General features: G+C 47.7%; 1 protein-coding gene across 2 annotated transcripts; it reads left to right on the top strand.

Moving 5' to 3' along the window:
• Positions 1 to 248: 248 nt before the first annotated feature.
• LPAR4 (lysophosphatidic acid receptor 4) lies at positions 249 to 13,174 on the top strand. 2 transcript variants are annotated; one of them, XM_059482664.1, is made up of 2 exons: positions 249 to 542; positions 10,450 to 13,174. In XM_059482664.1, exon 2 carries the CDS (start codon positions 10,603 to 10,605, stop codon positions 11,647 to 11,649), a length of 1,047 nt encoding a protein of 348 aa, XP_059338647.1. In that variant the 5' UTR covers positions 249 to 542; positions 10,450 to 10,602; the 3' UTR covers positions 11,650 to 13,174. The 2 variants fall into 2 exon arrangements, with proteins under 2 accessions (XP_059338647.1, XP_059338648.1); XM_059482665.1 differs by lacking the exon at positions 249 to 542 and adding an exon at positions 1,045 to 1,499.
• Positions 13,175 to 13,861: the final 687 nt, after the last annotated feature.

The following is a 13,861-nucleotide window of genomic DNA, read 5'->3' as shown; positions in this document are numbered from 1 at the left end:
TTCTGCCTCTATTTTTACCGAACAAACAAAATGGACCTTCGCCCATCGGGAGCAGGAAACATCTGCACGGCCACCGCTCTCGCTCCGAATCCACGCTCCTGTTTTTGTGTTTCGTTGCACCGGGGGCTCGCAGGGGCTGGGGCAGAGCAGCCCGGAGCTGCTGGGCTGTTACATGAGATATTCAGGAAGTTATTTGCATGGAGCGATAAAAGCCCGTGCCAGCAGCCGGGTGCGCTGCAGAGGCGACTCAGCCACGGTGGCCACCGGCCCAAGGAATTACATCGCTCGCAGCTTCACAATGAGTTGTTTACTGGCCTTGGCTGCCTGTGGGGAGAGCCAAGGAGAGCGGAGGAAGAGGAGAGACAAACACAATGCGAGCGAGACGCGTTAGGGGGGAGGCTGGGCTTTAGCAGCAGCCCCGGCGTTTCAGCCCCATGGAAGCAGAGAGGGCTGAAAAGGGAATAAAATGAACCATCCGCCGCCTTGCTGCTGCTGCTGCTGCCAGAAGAGCCTGGTCCCTACCTGAAGGGCTGATATCGAAGGTAAGAGGGGGGAAAAGAAGCAGTTTTTAGGCGGAGGGCAGATTCACCGCGGGGCAGCTCCCAGGCAGACGCAGCCACGCTTCTCTGAGTATCTGTAATTATGGCCCTGGAGAAGGAAAACTGACCGGCTTTCCAGCAGGAATCCAGCGATTCAGGGCAAGAGCTCAGACTGCTCCTGTCAGCTCCTCGGAGAAGATTTAAAACAAAACAACAACCCCCAGCCTAACAAACAGCGCCTTTCTAAATCTGCCCAGGGAAATATTTGCTGTTTTATTTCCACGGCCAACTTTGCTCTGCAGTTTCCTAATCTTACCCAGTGCTCTCCCGATTCTCAGCTCCCCCCTCTGCTCCTTACTTTTTTTTTTTTTTTTCTTTTTTTTTTTTTAATTGGAAGGCAAAACAATTACGGCCGCGGGAAGGCAAATCCGAGCTTTGAGGAGCTTTTCCCGGCTCGTTCCCATCGGGCACGCTCTCCCGGGCTAATTGCTCAGGAAATCCGCGCTGCTCATTGTCGGGCTGTCCTTAAGCTGCTAATTCCGAGCTGGGAGAGGCTCTGGAAGGGAATCCATGGATAGAGCCCCGCGAGAGGGACCCAGCGGAGACCCGGGGCGGGGCGGGCTGCGGCGCTAATAACACATCCCTGCCCAATGGAAAGCGTTTCCTATGGAGACCCCCAGGAGTTCCCCCTGCCCACAGCCCCTGCCCAGACATTGGGCCCATTCTTGGTTGCCGATTTCCCAAGGCGCGATGGCAGCGGCGGCGCTCGGCAGCCCCGGTCCCGCTCGGAACAAAGGCCGGGCAGCTGCCGCCCAGCGCGGAGTTTGAGGATGAGCGGCTGAACTTGGACAAAGTGGGATTCCCGCGTGGGAATTGCGCGGTTCGTGTCCCCGGGACACAAAGGACTGTCAGGGACGGGTCCCCTGGAAGCCCTGAGCCCTGGGAATGGTGGCGGTCCCGGTAAGTTCCCCTTGCCGAGGCAGGAAAAGCGGCCGGGTTTCATGGCAGCCCCGGGCGGGGGTTCTGAGGGATGGGATGGATGTGGGGGATGAATCCCGCCGGGTTTCACTGCAGATCCGCGGTGTTTTCCCCTTCCCCCTGCTCCAGCCCTGCCGCGGCTGGGGCTGCTTAAAGGCAGAAAGATGAGCTCCAAGTTTTGGGAAAGTAATTCCCGTGCGAGCTGCTCCTCCAGATTGCGTGGAAATGGTTCTGACTCCCAGCGCGATTCTCCATTGCCATCGAGATTCTCGTTGTGGCACTGCAGGTGACAAGTTTAGGAGTTTTCTGTTTTCTTGTTTGTTGCGTGTTTGTAAAAAGGATCCCTTGGTTACAGCTTTGTACTTGAAGTCAGTGTCATAAAGACACTTTAGGTTTATAATGGGTTGGATAGAAATGTGGCATTCACCTTCGTTTAATGGAGGGCTGGTTAAACTATAATGTTTAATTTCTAATGTTTTTGTATAAACTATACATAAACATTAGAAATTAAGTTATAAATATTATACTGAAAACTTTAAAAATTCGATTTATCGCTTTGGCTTCCATTCATGGCTAAAATCTACTCCTTGAAAGCTGCAAAATTCAATGAGAAAAATGGAAAGAGAGCTCTAAAAAAACCCCGGGTGTCTGAAGTAAAATGAACGATGAACAACATCATTTAAAGATTTGGCTGTTTGGAGGAGAGAGGATTTAACGCAATATAAGCACATGGTAGACAAATTTGCAGGAAGAGTTTGGAGGTTTTAATGACATTCCCAAATCATTGTTTGAGAGGAGACAATTGTGTGTGGTTTTTGTGTTGCTGCCCTATAGGAACAGAACAGTCAAATCCAGAGGATGGGAAGTGCAAAGTTCACAGCTCGGTGATAAGGACATTCCCCCCTTGTAGTACTTTTCCATCTTCTTGCCCTTAGGAGCATTCCCTAAAAGCAAAAACAGGCAGGAAACCCTGGTACTTTGGGGGGTTCAAAGCCTCTGCATTTTAAAAGAAAGTCCTGAAACACAGAGGAGGGAGGAAGGGGGTGGGAGAGGAGGCTGAACAAACATTTCCATGGAATCCTTTGAGGCTAAAAATGAGAATCCTCTTCAACTGATAAAAATCGGATTCTTCCAAATTCCGGAGTCAAGAGCTCAACTTCACACAGACAAACACAAGAAATGCCCCAGTTCTGCCCTCACCTTCATTTAGGGCATTGCAATGAGGCCCAAAATTGCAAAGCTGCACCTGGGGCTGCTGAGGAGGAGGGATGGAAACATTCCCTGGGCAGGGAGAGGATGCTGTCCCAGCTGGAAGATGGATCAGTCCTCCAGCAGTGAGTGACCTCATGGCTGGAGCACAGGAGCAGGAATTAAATCAGTCTTATCCAGAGCTTGGGCCAGATCCTGGGGACAGGGTGCACTGTTGGAGGGGACGTGGCAAAGCCATTTGGGATTCTGTCACTGTGGCACTTGGAGCCATCTGGGTGGATGCCCTGTCCATGATCCATCCGTGCCACTGCCCCTCGCCTTCTTACAGCATATTTGGGATTTTGATATTTCCCAGTGTCTGGGTGTTACTGGTCAGGGCTGTGTGGCTGGAGTGGTGCTCCAGGATCCCAAAGGAGCCGGCAGGGCAGGGTGGGGAGAGGCTTTAATCTCTTTCATTTGATGGTTCCTGGAGCACTCAGCCACCCTCAGCAGGTCTTTCCAGGTCAAGCCTGTGTGCAGAGCCTCACTCTGCTCCTCCTCCCTAAATAAGGATCTGATTTAGTCTCGGGGAAGGGGTGCCACCACTTTCCACAGAAGGGAAATTTTCTCCCTGAAAAGAGGAGCTCTTTATTCCCAGAGCAGACAGTGGCTCAGCGAGGCTTCCTCCTGCACCAGCTCCCAGTTCAGCCCCATCAAAGGGGTAAAGATCCACCCTGCTCCAGAGCCAGACCAGCCTGAGCTGACCCTGCTGCAGGAAAACTTGCTGGATTATTTGTGATGTGTTTGGTTGGTAGGAAAAGGAAGATCTCTTTATCTTGGCAAGTGAAATTAAGAGACATTCATCAGTCCCTGAGCCCTGAGACAAAGGTGTGCTCTGGCAGCAGAAGCAGATCCTTTCTCTGTTCAAAACATGAGCTCATCAGGCTGTGAGACCCTGTGATGCTTTAAACCCACAGCCACAGCAGACCTCTTCTTTTCCTCTCATAATATTCCCATTTTCCTTTCTTGAACCTGCAGACAACTCACCCTCTTCCTCCCCAGCATGTTTTACAGATGGATATAACCATATTTAGCAGGAAAAGCAGCAGCCAGCCTTGCATGATGCCAAAATGTCATTGCCTTGCCCTCATCTTATAATTAGAAATCTGATTTCTAAGAAGCTTCACTGCAGAAGCTTTGCAGTGAAGCTTCTTAGAAATCAGATCTTTAGCTGAGATTGGATATTTCTGCATTGTGGAGTAATTTCTTGGTTATTTTACCATTTTACAGAAAAAGCCAGGTTGGGCAAGGCTTGGCGGTAGAAGGTGTCTCTGCCCATGGCAGGGATTGAACAGGATGGGTTTAAGTTCCCTTCCAACCCAAACCATCCTGGGATTCTACAATCCTCAAAATTTCCCCTTTTCCCCTCAGGATAGAGCCATTAAAGAGAAAAAAGCCCTGTTAGATCAACCCATTGCAGTAAAATAATGCAGGGCACAGATCCCCCAAGGTCCCAAACACGGATTTTGTCCAGCCCCATGGATGGACTGGCCCAGCACCCAAAGCAATCCAGACAGCCCCTCCAGCCAGGCCACCCTGCCAAGGTGAAATTGGTGTTTGTGCTGCTGTGCTGGCACCTTCTTGCTGCAAGGCAAGGCAAAAAAAGTCCATAATTTCTGATAATGGGAGGAGAAAGTTCAGCTCTCGTATTTCAGCAAAGGGAGTGCAGAGGATCCAGCCCAAGGGGATGAGGATGAGGTGGCTCAGAGGAGCTGAGGAAAGGCAACAAGGAGCCAAAAAAGGCAAGGAATGGCCGAGGAACCACTGGAAATTGTGTCAGGGAAAGCAAAGAAAGGCAGCTTGTTGGGCAGGGCTGACTGGGAACCTTTTGGAGCTGTGAGCAAATAAACCCAGGCCTGTTGTTGGAGTCCCCAGTGGCTCAGGGAAACAGGAGTCTCTTATTTTTTTATGTTGTTTTTTTTTCTTAGCCACACTTTGTAATGAACCAGAGCTACATCAAGGACACGGCAACCTCTACCACAGACATTATTCCTGGGTGAAAACAACCTGGTCAGACAGGGTAACTTTGCTTTTCAGCACTTCATCAGCTTTTCTTTGCACCTAAATCTTCCCTATTGAACCCAGCACTGCCATTATCCAGCAATCCCTGGGGCTCCAAACGAGCAGCATTCCCTCACTCCTCCAGCACCAAAGGCCGGGCAAAAAGCCGCTCTTACAAGTGTTAAATAATGCAAACTTCGCCGAGAAGTTTGGGGTGAATCCCATCGTTTCCTGGCGGCTGCCCAGCCCCTCCGGAGGCTGCTGGGGATGGAGAGAGGCAGAGCACGCCAAGGGTTAAAGGGTGATGTAAATGGAGAGAGACATTCCCAGTGCAAACAAAAGGAGAGTCATGCCCTGAGGATCAGTGGCTGAATGTGGGCTAAGGCGGTTCGCGAATCTCTTCTGAAGGAAACATTTTAATTAGCTCAATCCAAAACAGATACAGCCCAGAGAAGGCAACACGAGCAGGAAATGCTTTGTAAGTCTCAGAGGACAGTGAGGAGACAACGGCGGTGCTCAGCAATTAAAAACAAAAAAAAAGGGAGAAAAAAGGAGAGCGCCTTTAGGGTTCGGGCTGAGAGGCTCAGGTTTCCTTCCCTGCTCCATCCTGGAGAAGGATTGAATTGGGGTGCACAACAGAAAGGAGATGCTGAGCTTGGAGGGGGTGCGAGGGTCCCCGGAGCCAAGGCCAGCCCAGCCCAGGGGACAGCAGCGGCTCCCACCCCATCCCTGCGCTCATTCCCGGCCCAGTGAGAGGCGATGCCTCCCCAAGCCTCCCAGGTTTGGGGTTTTTCTCTGAAAAACCATCTGCTGAAACCTCACTGAAGCGAGTCCCTCCCAGCGCCAGCTTCCCACAGGTAAAGGAGGCGATGTCGCACCGCAAAAAGGGCTGGGGACCGCCTGGTCCGGTGACACTGAGCACAATAAGTGTCAAAGCCATGAATGAGAGCCTTCCTGCCCTGTTTTTTAGGCTAATCACCCGCAAACGTCCCCATTGCCCGGCATACCGGCCGGGCATTCACTCCGATAAACCGGGCGAGAATGGCGCTTTGAAGCTCCACGAACCTCCGTGGACTTCAAAGTCCCACTTGTGTCTGCTCTTTCCCCACTGTTCTCCAATACATCACTTAGGATTAGGAAATGAAAGAGATTAAAGCGTTTCTCCTTCCCAGCGCTCGGGATCGTCAATGGAGCTTTGTTTACAGGCAGCTGCTCCGCTTCCCGGCCTCTAATCCCGGCCTTCCCCTGCTCCCACCGCACCGCACCGGGCAGAGAACTGGGAATCTGCCAGCATGGAGCGCTCTCAGCACTCAGCGAGCTGAGCCCAGCCCCAAAATTGGTGTCCCAAGCTATTTCCCATCCCCACACCTTTCTCTGGAGGAGCCAGATCCAGCATCACCTGCTCCAGCTGCTCCAGCTTTCCATAAACCCACACTGCTGGGAAAGCAGAGTGCAGCACCAGCTCCTGCCCTGGCAGCCTCCAACAGGGAAAAATCTGCCACCAGATTGCCCCAGACTGCAGGTTTGTCCTTAAAGCTGCTGCCAGTTCACACTCTCAGAGATCTCCCTGAACAAAACCAACTTTTACTGACAAAAGAAAATAGAAATAAGTGGAAATTCCATTGCAGGAGCTGAGATGTTCAGTTTTTCATAAAGAAGAAGGTTGGTTTTGGGTTTTTTAAAAATATAAAATAGTTTTGATGTTATCTATTCAGACAATTGCAGTTTACTTATTTTATCTATAGCCACCAGTCTGACAGAACCCAAGCCCTACAGACTTACACAGAATTATCATCTCTGCAAAAATCTGCCAAAACTCCAAACATCCCCCCACAAAAAAACCCCCCTTATTTTTACCTTCTGCCTAATAAAAATGGAACAAAGGAAGGAAATAAACGCCAAGAAGCTGCAGAGCTGAGTTTGTTGTACAGCTGGAACCCTGGGCTCCGTGGTGGGAGTAAGTTACTCATCCCACAGGTGTTGTAGCAATGGGGTGAGGAGCAGGGAGCTGCACACCTTGGAGTAAATGGAATTCTGTCAGGAGAAGGTAGAAATAAAGTTCTTGCTGTGCCCTAGGAAAATCCCTATTTATTTCCATGCCAGGGGCTGAGACCCTATGAAAACACAAGGAGTGGTGCCATAACCTGGGAGAAAACTCAGAAAAACCCCCCAAACCCCACTGTCCTGCAGGTTTTGGCTTCTCTACCTATAAACCTTTGTTTCTCAAGATTAGAGAGATAACCTGAGTACACACCATGATAATCCAGCAAAGATCCTTCAGCCCTGGGAGGTTTTCCCATCAGGGCTGTGCCAGACCTCCCAAAGCCAGGGTTCAAATGAACACCCAGGGTGTCCTTCACGTCCAGACTGATAAAGTTCCACTCATCTGACACCTCACATGACTAAAAGAAAATGTGATGATGCCAAAAATGCCAGCCCCAAACTTCATGCTGGTGTTTTTCTGACCTCAGCTTGCTGCACATGTGGAGAACGGGATCAGTGTGGAGCAGGAACAATGGGATAATGGAATGACAGGGCTGGTTTTAAATTTGTTTTTTCCCTGCAGTAATTCCTATTCTGACAAACAGCTCCTCTGGATGGAGCTGCAGTCTGGCGGTCTGGAGGTGTCTTGGGGTGCTGGGAGAAGGAAATACAGGAATTGTAAACAGGATACTCAGGCACCATAGGAAGTAACACCAAGTTTTCCTCTCTTTTCAGTCCATGGAGGATGGGATATTTCTGCTATAAAAGAGCAAAGTCTGGAGCTACTCTGCTGATCTTCACTCTGAATTACAGAGTTTTGTGAGGCATGGCTGGAAGTTTGCTGGTACCATCCCTGCTAGGAGAGAGAATATTCTGAATTTTATCACACTAAACAGGGGGTTTATTCCATTACATTCATCCCCTCTTGGACTGGCCCCCAGTTGAAATATAGGATTTAAAGCTTTACCCTGCCTGAAATATAAAAAAACCCTACTTTGTCATCCTATATTTACTCAGTTTAAAAAAATATATTGCTTTACTTTTTCCCAGCAAGGCAACAGCAGGGTTGTCCATGAAGAGCATCCCACTGCTTTAATCCATAGTGGAAAGGAAGGAAAGGGAATTTTACACTGGGAAAACTCAATCTGTGGATTCGTCCTACAGAATTTAAAGCACATGGCTGGGTTTCAAAGCCACTTGTCAGCTTGTTTAAACACCTCAGGGTTCCATAGGTAAACAAGGCAGGCTCTATTTTAAAGCCCATAAGTTAACTAGACAATTGCTGGCAGGCAATTCCCAGAGATTAGACACTGGAAAAAAAGCAGGATTTGACCTTGGGGCTGTCTGGAGCAGAGCAGGGAGAAAAGAGTCAGGTGATGGAGCATCCTTTTTCTTGTGTGAGGAGTATCTGGGTCAGGCTGGTGGCAAGGAGCACCTGGTCAGCAGCAAAGGTGAGAGTTCCAGAGGCACCTTTCAAACCTGGGTCTCGAGGACCCAAATCCAGGTTGGAAAGTGGGGTTTCCACAGGGCTCCCAGGCTGTGTGAGGTTTCCAAGGACACCCAATCCCTCTGAGATCTCCCCAGAGGGGACCCTGGACCAGGACAGTGTGGCACACCTGGGGTTCACACACCCAGGGAGTCACATTCCAGCATAAACACAAACTCCTGACGGAGATAACAGGGATGTCTGCACTGGGAGGGAGCTCCAAGACAAGGATTTAATGCTTTAGGCTGAAGGTTAAGCCAAGGCTCAGCTATTCCTGTTGGAGCTCATGTGAGCTTTCCAATCCAACTTAGCTCTTATTTAAAGGCATTTGAACTTTCAAGCAAGACCTTTCCTTTTTTCCTTTTACCCCAGATCCAAAGAAAGTGAATTCAATCCCACACTTGAGATTTTACTCAGTCCTTCCCATAAAGTTAAATATTTTACATCCTGTTTTTAGCTTGTTTTCCAATAAAGCTCGTTTAACCATTTATTTAGGAGGAAAACATCTCCACAGGAGAGACCTCCAAGTTCCAATTCATCTTTTTGGATGTCCAAAGGGTGAAGTCATCTGGGAAGGCAGACCTGGGCATCCTCCTTTCTTCTCACTTTGCCAGGTGCAAAGGTGAGGTGCTGCCTGCTCCCAGGGGCACAGCACCAGTTTTTGGGAAGCCTGTGGTTCTCCAGGCATTCCCAGGTGAGGAACTTCCCCTTCCCCCTAACAAAGCCATGGCTATCCCAGCTTTCCCAACACTTACCATTTTACCAGCAAGGCTGACAGCTCGCATGCGAGAACTCCAGAAGGAAAACATACAGAAAACATCTGATTTTGATCATTTGCATCCCAAATTGTCTCCAAACTATGATTTGTTTTCCATTTTATTTGTTTATATGTTGCCATTGCAACCTTTAACACAACTCAGTGACAGGTTTGGAGCTGAAACTCCTCTGTCAGGGGCTCACTCTGGAAAGGATCCCACTCTTCACAAGGGTTTTGCCTCCAAATTACTCCCAGTTGTAGCTCCTAAATTTCTTAGATTACAAGGAGATTCCAAACTAGTTCTTATTTGGTTAGCTGGAGTTTGTAAGGAAAAGGTCTTTCCCTTTGTGACCCAGCTTTGCTCCACATTTCCAAGAAGTGTTGAGCTCATGATCCAACTCACAAACTCTCCTTGCTCCAGAATGACTTTTCTTGAGGAGACTTTCCAAGGGATTATTCTCACAGGCATTAAAAATACTTAAAATAGGCAGGAGAGATGATCCAGGGAGTTCAGGAAGCACCTATGTCCAAGTAAAAACATGCTCACTTCACGTGTCTCCAAAGCTTGTTGAGTTGGGACAGAGTCTTACAAGAGTGTAGTCCTTGAGATTTCCCAAATTTCACATTCCAAACCTCAACAAAGAGTAGGAATGAAAAGCAGCTGTTGGTAGAGCTTAGAGGAATCTTTCTTGGGAAAGTTTTACACTTGCAAAAAAAATTCCTTTTGGAAGTAATACCATATTTGCAGATATTTTTAAGCAAGGAAAAAAAGGGAAACATGGCTTTGGGAAGTGTTTTTGGTAAATATTTCTGAGCTACAACAGTTTTCCACTTTGGAAAACGTGTAAGGATGCTCCTATTTTCAATTAGGAAAAAAGGCAAAGCAGCTCTTTATCATAGATTTTGGCAGAGTTTTTTAATACTTTTGCATCACAAAAGGTTGAAAATCCATAGAACTCACCTTTGTGCACAGTTTAAAGCAAACACTACAACTTTCAGCTTTTCTCCTCCTGTTACAGGTTTAGGGCAAAATTTCAGATGTTTCATTCTGTTCAATTTCTTTCCAAAGATACTGGGCCAATTCCATCTCAGATTTTAAAGAAAAACCTTTCCAAGGGGAATGTTGGAATTATCATAGAATTGTTTGGGCTGGAAAGGACCTTAAAGCCCCTCTTGTTCCAACCCCTGCCATGGACAGGGACACCTTCCATAGACCTGGCTAATCAGAACAATAATTCTCCTTCAAACAGGAGGATGATAGAGGGATGGAAGAAAAGGAAAGGCCAAATTCAGTAAATTCCATCTCCAACTGTGAAAAACCCCAATAATACTGGAATTTGTAAAGACTCGCTTGAAAACTAATTCCTGCTGTAGTTTGCACATCCATTAATTTGGGAATTTCTCTTGCACAGCCACTTTGGTTCAAGACTGATGGCAGTTCTTTCTCTCTCCTTTAGGATGAAAGGATCCGTGAGGGAGATGTGGTAGGAAGGAGTCCAGCCACCTCCCTGGAATGTGTTCCTTCAGGAAGGGACGAGATCCCTGCCTTATTTTATGGATGTCACTGAAGTAGACTTTGAAGGCCTTTGGAAGCCCATCCCAGACTTGGCATGGGAAACCACAGCAACAACCATACCTGCCTGACAGATGATTCCTTCAAGTATAACCTGTACGGAGCCGTGTACAGCGTGGTCTTCATCCTTGGCTTGATCACAAACTGCGCCTCCCTCTTCGTTTTCCTCTTCCGCATGAAGATGCGGAGCGAGACGGCCATTTTCATGACCAACCTGGCGGTTTCAGACTTGCTTTTTGTCTTCACTTTGCCCTTTAAGATTTTCTACAACTTCAACAGGCACTGGCCCTTCGGGGACAGCCTGTGCAAGATCTCGGGCACGGCGTTCCTCACCAACATCTATGGGAGCATGCTGTTCCTGACCTGCATCAGCGTGGATCGCTTCCTGGCCATCGTGTATCCCTTCCGCTCCCGCACCATCCGCACCCGGAGGAATTCCGCCATCGTCTGCGCCGGCGTTTGGATCCTGGTGCTCAGCGGCGGAATTTCGGCCTCGCTCTTCTCCACCACCAACGTGTCCAACACCAGCACCACCTGTTTCGAAGGGTTCTCCAAAAGGATCTGGAAAACCTACCTGTCCAAGATCACCATATTTATTGAGGTGGTGGGATTCATCATCCCTCTGCTGCTCAACCTCACGTGCTCCTCGCTGGTTCTCCGGACTTTACGGAAGCCGGCCACCCTGTCCCAGATTGGGACGAACAAGGAGAAGGTGCTGAAGATGATCATCGTGCACGTGGCCATTTTTGTCGTGTGCTTTGTCCCCTACAACTCCATCCTGTTCCTGTATGCGCTCGTGCGCTCCCAGGCCATCGCCAACTGCTCCCTGGAGAGGTTTGCCAGGACCATGTATCCCATCACGTTGTGCATCGCCACCCTCAACTGCTGCTTTGACCCCTTCATCTACTACTTCACCTCCGAGTCCTTCCAGAAGTCCTTCAACATCAAAACCCAGATCAAAATGGATTCTCTCTTCAAGACAGAGATGCCGCTCACAAAGACGGCGCTGCCGGCGCCGCAGGATGAGATCAGTGACCAGGCCATCACCAACGGGGGAGATCCCACATCTGAATCCCATTTCTAGGGAGATGTTTACACAGGGAGTTACCCCCCATTAACTCCTGATTAACACCACGTGGCAAAGAGCAGCTCCAGAAAATGGGGGCTCACACGTGGGGTTAATGAAGAAAAGCTGCTGGGGGACGACAGATCCTCACACTGGGATGGTCCCACCACGTTCCACAGGTGAACACAAAGTGTGAAAATCCCAATGGATGTCCCTTTGGAGATTATGGATAGGCTACAACACATGCATCAACTCAGGAGGGAACAGAACAGATTCTTTAACCAGAAGATGCCAACATTTGGCATTTTTCCCCCTCAGCAGTTGACATGGGACCAGTTGGGAAATAGAAAATTTCATTTTTTTAGAGATTCCTGCCAATATTTCTGCCTTCTGCAGGTGCATCCTCATCCTCATATGTTAACTCAGTAACTTCCCACAATATGTATGTTTGCTTACAAAGGCATAATAAAAGCTTGTGGCTTTTCCTTACTCCACTGCCAGAGTGCAGAGCCTGGTTTTCCTAGAGACTGGAATTTATGGAGAGGTTTGAAGTGTAAATAATTGTTTAGCAATTAGGCAAAAAGAGTTGCTTGGTGACAGAAAAGATAATAAGAAAAAAAGATAATTATTACTACAGTTTTGAAAGATGAAGTTTCATTTTTATCAGATTAAGATGTCATTTAATTTATTTGATTATTTTTAATGCCACCTCTGGGAAGGAGTAAAGAGCTCACTAATGATCTGTTGCACCTGGGCTTTTATATCCCAGGGGATTATATGATTATTTCTGGGAAGGGCTGCACTGTAGGGTCAGCTGTAGAAGGGCCTGAAACCCCAGAGTTCTTCCCAGGGCAAAGCTCCCATACAGAAGCTGAGGCAGCTGAAGGCCCAGGAGTGCTGATCCCACTGAAATATGGACAAGAATTGTCACAGCACCCAATTAAGGGAGGATCTGTGATTGTTTAATGGGTATTTAGAGCTTCAAGGTAACTCAAAAACCAATTTGCTGCACTCTTTTCTTAGCTGGTTACAGCAATATTGTCTTGTTTTCCAATTAATTTATTATCTTTCTTTTTATAGATTGCAGAAATATATGGAAAATTAATTATTTGTATGTGTTGCATTTTACCACCTGGTTCCTTTCTCCAGCTCTTGGCTCATCTTTGAAGCTCTACAGCCCTTCCCAGGCTGGTTCATTCTTAAGTGTAAGACAGAAATGAGGAGAACAATTTCATTTGAAAAAAATATAAAGTTACAACTTGTTAGCTCAGCAATCTACATTACCATGGCAAAGCTACTCCTAGGGAATTATTGCCAAAAAAAGAGACAAATTATTAATTGAGCAGATGTTTTCCACTCAACTCTATTTTAAGTCTCTCTGATGAAGCCTCATGAGATACAAGAGCAGCACCTCAAATGTGATCATTTAAAGCAACAGAGGTTTAAGTGTGAGAAGAATTCAGCTGTAAAATGTTAATGCTTCCAAGGGAATATTTATTTAGCACTGCATTCACTTTGAATAAAGAAGTCAGTGGCTAACCAAGGTTGAGAGACCCCAAAAATGATTCTATTTCAGCCCTAAAATGTCAGTTATTGGAAAAAAGCATATGATCAACTCATTATACACTGAGAGCATGAAGGCAGCCAAAAATATTGTATTTCAGCTCTGAGTTACAGCAGTATTTACTGGAAACTTGCACACAGGACTGGCCTGGGAGGCTTTTCTGGAGATTAAACCCACAGACAATTGCACTTTGGAGCAGAAGAATGTGAAAACAGGGAGAGATCACTGAAAAAAGTTGGTGGAATGAGGTCAGTGTGGCAGGACAAGGGATTTTGTCAGCAGCTGGGAAAGGTTTACCTCCAGCCCAAGGGATGAGCTGGGCTTTAGGAAGCAGCAATATTTCCATTTAACCAGTGCCTTGTCACTTTTCCTGCCTGTGCCCCTTTCCTACTGCAGCCAAACTCTCCATAGGGAATTTTAAAATCCATATTTCCTTTGGCTGATCAGCCCATCTCATTTCAGAGAAGTGTGCATTTCAGAGAAGTTGTTCCCTTCAGATCAAAAGGCAAAGAGAGGGATTTGCCAGGCAGGGCTCTCCCTAAGGAGCAAATCCTTCATCCCATGGCAGAGGAGGTTTGGGGAAGCATCAGCAGCTCTGACACATCCCAAACTCTGTGAGAAATGGGGCACCTCATCCCAAACCTGGCCAGGAACTGCACCTAATGA

The sequence above is a fragment of the Ammospiza nelsoni genome, chromosome 15, assembly GCF_027579445.1.
Source record: "Ammospiza nelsoni isolate bAmmNel1 chromosome 15, bAmmNel1.pri, whole genome shotgun sequence".
NCBI lineage: Eukaryota > Metazoa > Chordata > Aves > Passeriformes > Passerellidae > Ammospiza > Ammospiza nelsoni.
The sequence above is the reverse complement of the archived record's forward strand: the minus strand, read 5'-3'. Positions and strand labels throughout refer to the sequence as shown.